General features: G+C 38.9%; 1 protein-coding gene across 4 annotated transcripts; it reads right to left on the bottom strand.

The window, feature by feature from the left end:
- Positions 1-982: 982 nt before the first annotated feature.
- Positions 983-14,134, bottom strand: LOC113718685 (putative potassium transporter 12). 4 transcript variants are annotated; one of them, XM_027243575.2, is made up of 9 exons: positions 13,427-14,132; positions 11,540-11,768; positions 11,197-11,445; positions 10,433-10,483; positions 9,929-10,076; positions 3,419-3,471; positions 3,198-3,272; positions 2,816-3,070; positions 983-2,201 (listed from the first exon to the last, which is right to left on the bottom strand). In XM_027243575.2, the coding sequence occupies exons 1-9, from the start codon at positions 13,679-13,681 to the stop codon at positions 1,150-1,152; spliced, it is 2,367 nt and encodes a 788-aa protein (XP_027099376.1). In that variant the 5' UTR covers positions 13,682-14,132; the 3' UTR covers positions 983-1,149. The 4 variants fall into 4 exon arrangements, with proteins under 4 accessions (XP_027099376.1, XP_027099375.1, XP_071927801.1 ...); XM_027243574.2 differs by having other exon boundaries at positions 3,198-3,312; positions 9,816-10,076; positions 13,427-14,131; XM_072071700.1 differs by lacking the exon at positions 2,816-3,070 and having other exon boundaries at positions 13,427-14,134.
- Positions 14,135-14,243: the final 109 nt, after the last annotated feature.

Below are 14,243 nucleotides of genomic sequence, written 5' to 3' on the forward strand. Positions count from 1 at the left end.
GTGGTGGTGCTGTGTGACTAGCCTCAGGAATGTTCTTGTTCATTCTTTACTTGCACGGACGCCAAAAGAAGTCGATGAACAATGCCAGCAAAAAGCGCATCACACGTGGTGGACTACATTCACTCAGATCCACGCTTTAGACGGTGGTTCAATCTTATGATAAAGACCAGTTGCTTTGTCTCTTTGTCCGCTGATAGACCCTCTTCTCTCAGAAAATTCATGATGGTGGGCTACCGACGAATAGATGCTATTTCCCAATGGCCACAATAATAAGAGGACAAACTGATTCGGGATTATGCTGCTTCAAGAAATCACCCTGTCTGGCAAAGCCCATACCATTAATGGAGCTAACTTACTCCTTCAGCAACTTGGGTTACAAATTTCAGTCGACTACGAAAACCGCTCCAGCCCCACCCCACCCCCACACCCACAAAAAGAAAAAGAAAAAGGGGTCTTACGAATGCAGCAGCTAGAGAATGTCAGTCGCCTTTTTTAGTGCTGCTGCCATCTAAGATTTTGGTCTCTTCACGATTTTGAAGGATGTATGATGCATGCACGATCCCTTGTATTCGCATATTTGAAGAAGCACTCGAATGGGAAGTAATTCACGAAAGAGAAGCCCAAAGAAATCTATGAGCCTAATCAGCAGTTATATGCAGAACCCTGAGGCGTATATCTAGTTTTCCTGACTACTACATAAGAAAGATGGAACTATTGACGACATGCCCCAGCGTGCTTCTTAAGTTTAAGATCATCAATCAAAATGCAACACAGCCACAACCAAAGAATTTGGAAAAGAGGCTACCATGCAGCCCAAAAGTACAGGAAAGCAAGGATGTCTCTTGGGGTGAGTTACGAGAATCATGCTTTGCAAACTTGATACACGTAGTCCTGCACTCATACCTTGCAGAAGCCAACATTAGTGCGAGGGAACATGCATTTCTACAGTTTGGACCCAACAGAGACATTGGCCGTATCAATATAGCAAATAATAGTAAGTAGTATCTCTTCATTGGCCTTACTCAACTTTCAAACAATATTACACTTTCCAGACAATCTCTCGTGCCTCTAAAAAAAAGAATAGGCACAAAGATTCCAGAAAAGCTTTGCCAAATTGAAATCAAATTAAGCTTCGGTAGAGTATCACCATCAGACCATATATGTCATCCCTACTTGCATTATGTTCGTGTGAGGAACTCTCATAGTTGCAGCACCTCCTCTGCAGTTCCTCCTCAGGAACCCATAGAAGTAGTTTATGACAAGTTTCTTGATGAACCAAGAGCTTTTCTTTGCTCTCACATCACCGTGCCCAATCAAGTATGTAAATCCTGAATCAGTGGCTTCCTTAAGGTCAGACAGCTCATACTCTAGACTAGGATCTTCATCTACTGACATGACACTGGCTGGCAGTGCAGGAACAGACTCTTGTGACGACAAAGTTTCTTCTTCTTCCAGCCTCTGGTCATGCATCAATGGGATCCTGAGCTCCCCAATACCATCGCCATCCTGTGGTCCAGATTCCCTTGACATCATGGAAATGCTATCAAACTCGGGTTCTTGCAGACTGCTCTCCAGTGCAAACTCCTGAGCTTCCTTTCTCAAAAATTTCTCAAGGCTCTCCACAAGAAGCTGCTCAAATGCATTGTGATCATCTTTCCTCACATCTTTATACCCATATCGGGCAACGCATCGGAACATATGATAATCTTTTGGACAAACCCTTCGAAACAGAAATCTTTCATCCTGAGGTACAACCGGCACGGGGACATATTTAATGCAGACGAACACAATTGTGGAGTGGATAGCTGGAAGTTCCAGTAAGAACCGCCCAAAAACAGAGGGAATGCCTTGAACGAGTTCATTATAAAGTAATCCAACACCTGGCACTCTTACAGTTCCTAAGGTAGACCCAAGCTCAAGCATGAAGTCCATTGAGATCTTCTCTCGAACCTCACTCTGATACTTCAGTACACTTCCATAGTTCCAGGTGTACATTATACAAAGAAAGAAAGTGGCAAAGACAAGTGGAAGCCAACCCCCCTCCATGATCTTGGATAGAACAGCAGACAAGTAAATGAGCTCCACAGTTCCAAATACAAGTGGAAAACATAGGGCCAGAAACAAGTTAGTTTGCCAAATCAGAAGCATCACGAGTGTCACCAAGCTAGTGCTGACAATCATAACACCAACTTCAGCAATGCCTGCAAAGAATAATTGACAATTTAATTTTATAAGACTTGCAAACTACATGTATATACATACATGTATGCACATTGGCAACACTGATCGCAACCGTAAAGTGGAAAAACTAGAAGTTAGCTGAAATTTAATGGTTAAAGGCCATGCTGAAATAGAAAAAGCAAACTCAAACGTCAGGTCTATGTAACAGGGTTTTAGTCTGCACTGAAGTATGAAAGATTTTGCGCAAACTATAGAAGCAGTAAGAACAATCAAAAACTCAGTCATCTGCAGATAGATAACCACTCAGGCTCCAGAAAGGGAATAAGTTGACAATTCAGAGAAGAAACCAGCTGGCAGTCTTCACATCAAAATAAAAAGTCAATGTGCACTTTTAGATCACTTGCAGAAAATGGATGCTTCCACATGATGCTGTGGTTCGGAAAGACAGCAAATTTTCAAATTCGGATGTTTGTAAACAAGATTTTCTGATTTAAATTTACAAAAATGCTTTAGTACTAATTTTATATGGGCTTTTAGGGAATTTATGTCACTTCAGTCCATAAAACCAACTTTGAGGAGATGAGATAATTGAGTATGAAGAACCAATCTGAAAGCTTAAAAGAAGAAATCTTACCATATGCATTAGCTATATCTGTAGTGCTCCTAAAAGCAGCAACCACAAGTATACACATAATCATCAGAAACCAATTGATTACAGGGATATAAATTTGGCCCATCAGTTTCCTTGAGGTGTGAACTATCTTCAACCTGGGAAAGCATCCAAGAGCCATGGATTGCTTGATGCATGAAAATGAAGCAGATATCATGGCCTGACTGGCAATGATAGCAGCAATTGTGGCTAACACAAAAACTGGCCAGAAAAGACTCTCTGCTTGTTCACAAAAATGGAAATGTTCAAAGGATGGGTACATGAAACAAAAATGGGTATTTAACTTTTTGAAAATGAAGAAAGCACTTTGCATGACACTGGGTGTATACATCTCAGCAAGCATTACCTGGGACAGAATTATAAAATATCCTATTAGCTGAATCAGGGTGTCTGCTAAGGTAGGCCGCTTGTCCCATATATGCTAGAAGAAGGCAGGGAAATACCACACCCGTGAAAGCAATCTGGAAAAGTCAGTTACATAACAAAAATAATCTATATAAATGCATCCAAAGAAAAGCTTTATAAGCAGTCAAAGGATAATTGAGTTGGGGTTGTGATTACAGAAACCTGTATCGACTGCACAGAGAAATGCCCTAAATCTGCAAACATAGCTTCTGCTCCTGCAATCATTGAGTACAGTATGCAATTAGGAATCAATTTCTGCCAAGTCAGTGCTGTACTTTGAAACCAAAGAAGTAGACAAACACAAACATTCCCTCAGCAGTTAAAACAAAAATTGAAAGAAAAACAAGAATCATGATAACATGTTTGGGCTTTCTTAAACATCCTATTATGTGCTATTACCGAGCAAAACTTAACCTCAATATAGCAAGAGGAAGATGATCTTGAAATAGGAATGGCAGTCATACATAATATAACCATCAAAAGAAGGAACGTCGATTGTTCAGCCAGCTGCTTCATGTGATTAACCATGCTATGGGCGTTATCTTCCTTAAATTACTGATTTTAAATCAAAATCATAGTAATGACTTCTTCTACAATACATTCCTATAAAAGAGTGATTGTGGTTTTGTAGTGAAGCATATAGGATATAGCACTCTTATAGACAGAGAAAATGGAGAGAATACATGTGCACATGCTAACTTGAAAGGAGATCGAGCGGATACATTACTTTGAATATTCATTTAACCAGTCACATCAGAAATTACTGTTGAAGATATGTGATCTGATATTATGGAAAGATTTGATAATATAAATATTAGGAAAGATTTGATTATAGTATCATATATTAATTAGGTATCATATGATTATAGTATCATATATTAATTAGGTAATAGTATGATTATAGTATCATATGATTATAGTATCCACTTGTGTATATATATATATTTGTATATTGTGTAGTCCAAGGTGAAATAGAAGAAAAGTATTTTTTCTCTCCATTTTTCTTAGTTTACATGGTATCAGAGCCCGTCTAGGGTTCTGGGAAAAATACCACCTTTGCTTCTTGTCAATTCCAGCCTTAATTGCTGGTTCCTTTCTTATTCTCTCCAGCCTTCATTGCTGTTCCTGTTACTATACATTTTTTTTCCCCCCTCCTATTCAATCATGGCGGATGCTACATCCTCAACGCGGCAATTGTCTTCAACTATGGAAGAAAAACAAAGTACACGGAACAGAACAGAGCTTCAAAACATCCAGGCAGCATATAGACTAAATGGAAAAAATTATTTGAAGTGGTCTCAATTGGTTCGAACATTCCTGAAAGGAAAAGGAAAGTTGAGTCATCTATTGGAAATAGCACCGGATAGTGAAACGGCGGGGTTTGAAGCATGGGAACAAGAGGATTCAATGATCATGTCTTGGTTATGGAATTCCATGATTCCTGAAATCAGCGATACATGTATGTTTCTTCCTACAGCAAAGGCAATTTGGGATGCCCTTCATGAGACATATTCCAAGGTTAATGATGCAGCTCTTATCTATGACATCAAGACAAAGACAACTGGAGCAAAACAAGGGACAAAAACAGTGACGGAGTATGCCAATTTTCTGCAAAACCAGTGGCAGGAACTGGATTATTACAGGGCACTTGATTTGAATTGTAGCAAATGTGCAGTGTTTATCAAGAAGTTCATAGAAAGGGATCGAGTTTATGATTTTTTGGCTGGCCTAAACTCTGAATTCGATCTTGTACGAATTCAAATTCTGGGCAGGCCAGAGTTTCCTTCTTTAACAGAAGCAATATCCCAAGTACGTGGAGAAGAAAGTCGCAGGGGTATTATGTTAGAGCTACCTTCAATAGAAAATTCAGCCCTTTTAAGTTCCAAATCTCAGCGGTTGGTACTGAACAAGGTTGCTGCGGACAAGACCAATCAAACAAGTGGGCAAAAGAATCGCGAGGAGTTGTGGTGCACATACTGCAAGAAACCACGACACACCATAGATCAATGCTGGAAACTACATGGGAAACCACCCACTCGTGAATGGGGACAAAAAGGTGGCCAGCAAAGGCAGGCTCATATGTCGGTTCAAGATCCAACTCAAGTGATTGGAGGGTTTAGTATGGAGGAAATTGAGAAGCTTAAAAGTATGTTAGAGACAGTTGACAAACCAGCAACTAACAATTCTCAATCAAGGAATCCGGGTATGTGTTCATTGACACTTTCAGGTAAGGCTCTAGTCTCTTTTGCATTTAGTGTTTTAGGCAATGAGCTTAGGAATGTCTGGATTCTTGACTCTGGTGCTACGGACCATATGACTCATATTTCAAATAAATTCAAAACCTATAATCCCTGTCCTAGCAATAGAAAGATTGTTGTTGCAGATGGTACTACAACCACTGTGGCAGGTATCGGAGATGTCCAAGTTACTCCAAATTTGATTCTTAAAAATGTTCTTCATGTTCCTCGATTATCTACAAATTTGGTTTCTGTAAAAAAACTTGCCAAGGATCTAGCTGGCTCTGTTATATTTGATGAATCCTACTGTGACTTTCAGGACCGGGGCTCGGGGAAGAGGATTGGACTAGCTAAGGAGCATGATGGACTCTATTACTTGGATACATCAAGTCAACCAGAATTTAGTAAATCTGCCCTGTCCACATTGTCTTCACCCTCCAATAAAGATGTCATCTGGTTACATCATAGACGTCTAGGTCATGTGTCTTTTTCTGCATTAAAAATAATGTTTCCTTCCTTGTTCAAGGGATTTGATGTTCAGTCTTTTCATTGTGATATTTGCGAGTATGCTAAACACACTCGTGTCCCATTTCCTATCAGTAATAAACGATCGTCTTCTCCTTTCTTTTTAATCCATAGTGATATTTGGGGGCCATCAACTATTCCAAACATCTCAGGGTCTAAGTGGTTTGTCACATTTATCGATGACTGCACAAGAGTCTCTTGGATCTATTTACTCAAAAATAAGTCTGATTTGAGTTATATTTTCCCTGTTTTTCATGCAATGATTCAAAATCAATTTGGCACCAAGATAAAACACTTTCGTTCAGATAATGCTCGTGATTATTTCAATCAAACCTTGAGTCAGTTTTTCCAAAAAGAAGGAATCATACATGAATCATCCTGTATTGCCACTCCACAACAAAATGGAGTGGCAGAACGGAAAAATCGACATCTTCTTGAGTGCACTAGAGCCTTACTGTTTGAACAAAGTGTGCCAAAAGCATATTGGGGAGAAGCTGTACTCACATCAGCTTATGTCATAAATAGAATTCCTTCCAAGGTCTTGGGGTTTCAAAGTCCACTAGAGAACCTATCCAAATTTTATCCCGATATTCGATCTTCCTTTAATCTCACTCCTCGAGTTTTTGGATGTACTTCCTTTGTTCATGTCCATAGTCATAACCGTGGGAAGTTAGATCCTCGTGCTCTTAAGTGTGTCTTCGTGGGGTACTCATCTACTCAAAAGGGTTACAAATGTTATCATCCACCTACTAGAAAACTCTATGTCTCGGCAGATGTTACATTTGTTGAAAATAAGCCCTATTTCATCACTCCTTATCTTCAGGGGGAGTTAGATACACTTGAAGATAAGGAGTTAAAATTTCCCTCCTTAGAGTTGACCACATCTGAGTCATCCAAATCTGAATTCCAAGAGTCAATTCTTCAATCTGATGTGGTAGAAGAAAAAAAGGAAGACCGTAAAATCTATGACTGGTTCCGGTTTGACCAAGTGTATACAAGGAAAGGAGATCCCATCGTGGTTACAAGGCAAGAACAATCCTCTAAACCAAGCTCCGGGAATGAGGTAACAATGAGTGAATCAAATCTGAATTCTACACCACCGACCGACCATTCTTCCAGCTCTAAATCACCTTGTCCTGAGCCTCTTAGCCCTGACCAGGACCTACATCTACCTATTGCTGTAAGGAAAAAACCCCGAGAATGCACCAAAAGACCCCTATATCCATTGTCTCACTTTGTGTCTTTTGAGAAGTTTTCCCCGAGCCATCAAAGCTTCCTTTCCACCTTAAATACAGTCTCTATTCCTAGCTCATTGTCTGAAGCATTATCAAAGAAAGAATGGAGACTTGCTATGGAAGTAGAAATGGATGCATTAGAGAAGAATGGGACCTGGGAATTAGTTGATTTACCAAAGAACAAGAAAGTAGTGGGCTGTAAATGGGTGTATGCAGTAAAGTTTAAAGCAGATGGGTCCCTAGAACGCTACAAGGCAAGGTTAGTCGCGAAAGGATACACACAGACATATGGAGTAGATTATCGGGAAACATTTGCTCCAGTAGCAAAGATGAATACAGTGAGAATTCTGCTATCCTTGGCTGTTAATTTTGATTGGGAATTACAGCAATACGATGTGAAGAATGCTTTTCTTCATGGAGAGTTGGAAGAGGAGATTTATATGAGCATTCCACCGGGATTCAGTGGGGTTGACAAGAACAAGGTTTGTCGGTTAAAAAAGGCATTATATGGGCTGAAACAATCCCCACGTGCTTGGTTTGGACGATTTGCCAAGGTAATGATAGCTAATGGTTACAAGCAAAGTCAAGGAGATCATACCCTGTTCATCAAGCATTCAGCCTTGGGGGGAGTTACTGTTTTGATTGTATACGTAGATGACATCATAGTGACAGGAAACGATGAAGTAGAGAAGAAAACTTTGAAGTGGTGCCTAGCCAAGGAATTTGAAATAAAGGATTTAGGAAAATTGAAGTATTTTCTGGGAATTGAAGTGGCTCGATCAAGGCAGGGAATTTTTATTTCTCAACAGAAGTATGTTATGGACCTGCTCAAGGAAACAGGCATGACAGCAAGCAAACCAGTTGGAACTCCCATTGAGCAGAATCACAAATTAAGTGAGGCTCATGGAGATACAGCTGTGGACAGAGAGATGTACCAAAGACTTGTTGGGAAACTCATTTATCTCGCACATACTAGGCCAGATATAGCTTACTCAGTCAGTGTTATTAGTCAGTTTATGCATGATCCTAGAGCAGTTCATCTACAAGCAGTTTATCGAGTGCTTCATTACTTAAAGGCACATCCAGGGAAGGGAATTTTATTCAAAAAGGGTCCTGAAATTGATCTGGCAGTTTACACAGATGCAGACTTTGCAGGGTCTCCAGTTGATAGGCGATCAACTTCAGGATATTGTACATTTCTTGGAGGAAACTTAATATCCTGGAGAAGCAAGAAACAAAGTGTGGTAGCAAGGTCAAGTGCTGAAGCAGAGTTCAGGGCTATGGCAGCAGGGGTATGTGAATTATTGTGGGTTAAAATTATCCTAGAAGACTTGAGGATTCAATGGAGCAAACCGATGAAGCTATATTGTGATAACAAATCTGCTATAAGTATAGCTCACAACCCAGTGCAACATGATCGGACGAAGCACATAGAGATAGACAGGCACTTTATTAAAGAGAAGCTAGAAAGTGGACTGATTTGTACTCCATATGTTCCGACAGGACTTCAACTTGCAGATGTGATGACAAAGGGACTGTGTAGCAACATGTTTCATGAAAGTGTTGCCAAGCTGGGAATGGAAGATCTATATTCACCAGCTTGAGGGGGAGTGTTGAAGATATGTGATCTGATATTATGGAAAGATTTGATAATATAAATATTAGGAAAGATTTGATTATAGTATCATATATTAATTAGGTATCATATGATTATAGTATCATATATTAATTAGGTAATAGTATGATTATAGTATCATATGATTATAGTATCCACTTGTGTATATATATATTTGTATATTGTGTAGTCCAAGGTGAAATAGAAGAAAAGTATTTTTTCTCTCCATTTTTCTTAGTTTACAATTACTAATTCAGCTGGATTAGTAAAATACACAAGGTTTGGTCTATTGCACATAAAAAAGCAAATCCACCCACTTAGTCAAGAAAAGGAAGGAAGAACATGAAAGCATGCAAGTAATGGATAGAAAGAGTACTTGAGAATCTCCATTTATAGTTAATTGCACCTCATTAGCTTTTAGAATTCAAATAGGAGGATGAAGGAAGAGATACTAGACAAATACCGCAAAGCAACCAAGGAGAAGGCGAGAGAGACACAAAGGGAAAAGAAGGAAAGGAGAGGATGCATCTAATCTCGTGACTCATCCAAATCTTTCTGTCCTTACATCATCAGCCTTTTGAGTAGGCAAGTCATATACCGTAAGTCAAACAAAGTACCTCATTGAAGAGAGGATGATTACCAGACAATCCTTTTATTTCAATTAGTTGCAGGAATCCTCTAATCAGCTCTACACAGTGATGCTCTCCCCAAACTCACATAATAATACAAACTTTTAAATTACTAACTGCAGTATTTTACTTTTATTCTTCCTTTGGCCATAGGATTAATCTTAAAACCTTGTGTTCATCAACAATGGTGCATCTACTTCCAGAGTCTTCTTCGACAATGATACAACCATGGAAGGAAGGTTTTCTTACATTACAAACCAAGCAAACTCATGGGTCACTTAAAAACGAATTGCACAAGAGCATTCAGACTCGATTTACCTGTAATGCATAAAACACAACCACCAAGGGCAGACCAGGCACTACTCGAATTCTTTCTGAAGAAAAGATAGATGTAAGCTGGATTAAATGCCCTTACAACAGTAATGTCATACGTGATCAGGTTGTAGAGTCCAATAGATCCCAAACTAAAGAACCATAAAGAAAGGGCAGGAGCAAATGTTACGCCAACTTTACTTGTCCCAAAACGCTGTATGCTGAATAATGCGATGAGGATAATAATTGAAGTGATAACAAGAGCTCCTGCAAACAGAATCACAAAATCTCAAGAGGGTCAGAAGGATTCACATGTGCAGCCCACTATGTACTGAGAAGCTGCATCCACGCTTCAAACCTTGGGCACTAATTACCCCCAATTTGCCATATTACTTGCTAAAAGAAGCCTAAAGTAACTAAAATTTTTTAATCCTAAAATAGGTTATCTGTTTGGGCAAAACACGATTATATGGATGGTTTCAATCTATTAAGCTTGGTTGGCTCATTTCATTATCTTGTGCTACAAGCCTACATATAGAGATGATGATCACTATACGTATGCTGTTGCAGACATAAAAAGTGAAAGAATATTAGTCAGTTATCAAATTAAGAAGCTCATTTACCTGTGCCAAATCCCTTGATTTCACCTTGCAGACCACTCACAGCAGACATGACTGCAGAAAAAAGTATTTTTAGGAGACAAACAGAAGGGCTAGCAGCGTTACACGTTATCACAAAATTAAGTTTATTAGTAAGGTGTAAAAAAAGCATAACATCATTCTAAGCATCCTAATACATGGAACATAGTTGTCAGACTTGTCCTATGGCCAAATCACCAAATAATTTTTTTTTTTCATTTCTTTAACAGAACCATTGTATTTTGATCTAAGTCAACTAACTTTTGCTTGGTGCATCATCATTAATGCGTTATTTTTTCTCGATATTCAAGAAAAATTAATGTTCATGACTGACCTCAGGAACTAACCTCAGTACCAAACTTTAAATGCATCTTAAATATATCAAGTGAACTTATCCTTACATCACTTCTATTTCAAGGAGTATCATAATCATCTAACCTATGAACTCAATTCCTCACTCCAAAGAATAGCTTTCTGATCTTGGATCCTTCTTCCCCGTTTATTCTTACAGAAGTAAGAGAACTATTGAACCAAGAAAGACCAGGGTACTTGACAATGTAAGTGAGAGATGGTTCCAGCAAAGCGCATGTGTCATGCTAATAGTTAGGCAGTTGGAATTGATCAACATGGATGTTCAATTATTGTGCAACACTGAAGTGTGGTTTATTTGACTAATTTATCCGAGAAGGATAATATTTTGCCCACAAGCTAAGCTTACTTGAGGGAAAGTTGGGGTTATGACTCAGTACCTGATATTGCAGGAGTCAAAATGCCGTCTCCTATTACCATGGATGTTCCTGTCAGAACCAACAGCAATAGGATGGTTTTCAGCAAGGACTTGTGTTCCAGAGCATCTTTTATATTCAAAGCCCTTTCAAGTTCCGGAGTGGGCAGTTTGAGCTTAAAACTAGAGATGTACTCATCAGCCTGCTGACGATTGGGAAGAAGATTAACTTTTGCGTATCTACAGATCAATGAATATAATGCAAATGTTCCTCCTGCCAGTAAATCAAAAATCACAATGAAAAGTCAGCGCTGAAAAGATCAGCAGGTTATACAACAATGAAACGTTTTTATGCAAAAAATACATACCTTCGCCATTGTCATTGGCCTTCAGCACTATAAAGACATACTTCATTAATGGAATGAGAGCAATGGTGTACATCACTAGTGATAGAGCCCCTAAGACATCAACTTCTGACGTGATGGTCACCTTGCTGAACACATCAGAGAAGACATATAAAGGGCTCGTGCCCATGTCACCATACACCACACCAAGAGTTTGAAATGCCAAGGCAAGAGTTTGCCAAAGAGAAGCATCCTGAATTGGTAAAGCAAAAGATTATTAGGCAAAGGATAGAGTATCTACTTAGGTCATTAACCCTAATAAGAAATGGTCAACAAAAGATAATACTAGAAGAACTTATGTTTACATTTGCATCCTTTAGCTAGTAATTGAACTAATTGCCCCTTTCTAGAGTTCTTACTGGATTTCAACCAATAACTTAAACCGAACAATAAGAACTGAAAAGTTTGAACAGCCAAGTAAATAAAGTAGTTTCGTCTAAGTAAAATATGTAACAAGGCAGCAAGGAGAATGTTGTCCTTTCAGGATGTTTTTGTAGAAGTTCCCTCCAATGTCTGCTGGAAATAAAATTGCAGTACAAGTCCTACAATAGCCTCCGAACTTATAAGTCAATTTTCTGGATTAATTTAATCAGTTGAATATTCAAAGCTAAGCCACCAACTCAAAAGACAATAAACTATTTTCGTTGATATTGGGCTTCGTGTCTAAATTTTGATTAATATGTACAATTCAGGCTATAGAGGTGTACAGCCACCCCAGAAAGTCACTGAGATAGGAGTTGGAACAAGTGTTGCAAAAGTGTTTTACCCCAAGTTCACAGATTGTGGCTCCTAATCTGATGAAGGTTGGAAGAAACACATCCTACTACCTTGAATTAGAGATTGGAGATTGGCATGCAAGAGATAAAAGCTTGATGTGGTAACATGTAGGATGATTTGAGCTTTTGGCCATGATATTCCTATTCCTTTTTTGGCATTTAATTATAAAATCAATGCTTCAAAGTTTACCCAAACATAGGACACTTGGCAAGACAGCCACTTCATGTTGCTTAATCTGATATCTACTGTCATGGAGAAATTCTGAATGCCCAGAGATGATCACTTGAAATGTCAGCGGGCTTCTGTACCCAATGCCAATAATGCATCTTACCTCACTAACTGTCACAGAAACCTGTTTACTTTAACACCATATAGATCCTTAACCAAACCAATTCAAGCATGCTCATATATCGCAAAGTTCTTAGCAAAAAGATCAAATTGCATTACATCAGTTGGAAAACAAGTGAAACATTAATTCCAAGTTTGATAGTCATTTCATTTTGTCCTCCCCTCCCAGAAGTGATGCAGTCCTTTTGACAAAATCTTAACTTTGGAAGTAGGAATGACTTTCCTCACTTTTTGAGTGTATCAGCTGAATGCTCAATACAACTCGAGGCCTAAAAGTTAATCCGCAATTTAAGAGACTTCCCCTGCATGTGATTTGCCATGGGGAAAGTAGAATTTGAACGATGATTATACAATATTAGTTTGGGACTTGTAATTGCCCCAGTAGGTAGATTTAAGCCAAGAACAGTCACAGAAATTTTAAGCCTGAAACAGCGTACTCATAACAGACATAGATTCTGCTGATTGTGGCCTTGTCAAATTATATTGCAAGCAGTACAAAATCTTCATTTCATTTCACATCACAAAAGAATACCAATCCCCACCCAAAACTTTATACATTAGAATAGACTCGAGTATCTTTTCCTAACATGCTTAATTTGAGTTTAATGTTCGGATGCTCCAGTGTCCAAGTACGCTGATGATTCCATTTTACTAATGAAATGCAACTACTCAAAATTAATTGTCAGCACATGGAGAGAAATCTAAAGAACTTAAAATTATGGTGACCTTTTCATGATTGCCATGAGCTCCAGCAATCTCCATAGCTTCAACATCAAAAGAATCAACTCTCTTGGGCTTCTTGACAAGCCTTCTTCTAATAGATCCATACCCTTCTCTAATATCCTGATCCCCACCCAAGGACCAAGGTGGTGACTCGGAGTCCACTTCACTGCCATCCACCCACCTTGACTCCCCACCTCCACTGCTACTAGTACTACGCAACAACCTCACGCTACTACTCTCTTCAATCTCTTCTTTCATGGCTCCTTCTCAAGCTGCTCTGCAATTCCAACCAGCAGACAATGACTTCTAACTATGAAAAATGGCTCAAAATATCACCTTTCAGTCATTTTCCGACATAATCTGCAAAGCTCACTTGCCAGGTTACCCAGCTGTTCAGATAAAGGCTCTCTTAATTGGTTGGTGTAGTTAATCTAGTCAGAATCAAAAGTCTTACACGAACCCTTTTGCCTTGAATGTTGCACCAGGAAGGATGAAAGATCCAAACTTTGATTGGTGCCACCGTGGCGGCAATCTGGGCTCTGTATGGGGTAACTTTTTGGTGGTATTATACCAAGAATGGGTTTGATGACCAATGAATAACAGAATATGTTCACCATTCTTGGATCCAACGGATGTTAGCAGATGCTAATAGCTCACCCAGTCAGTCGCACTAAATGACAAACTGGGACAGAATTCGTAGTAGTATATTCCACCAATTCCACTTACCACTCTCTATTATTTATTGGTGGAAAATTGGGAATAATAAATAGTGACTAATGAGCTAGAAAAAGGAGTGGTAATTAGAAGAATTTTTTCCCCT

Source organism: Coffea arabica, chromosome 11e, assembly GCF_036785885.1.
Source record: "Coffea arabica cultivar ET-39 chromosome 11e, Coffea Arabica ET-39 HiFi, whole genome shotgun sequence".
In the NCBI taxonomy this organism is placed as follows: Eukaryota; Viridiplantae; Streptophyta; class Magnoliopsida; order Gentianales; family Rubiaceae; genus Coffea; species Coffea arabica.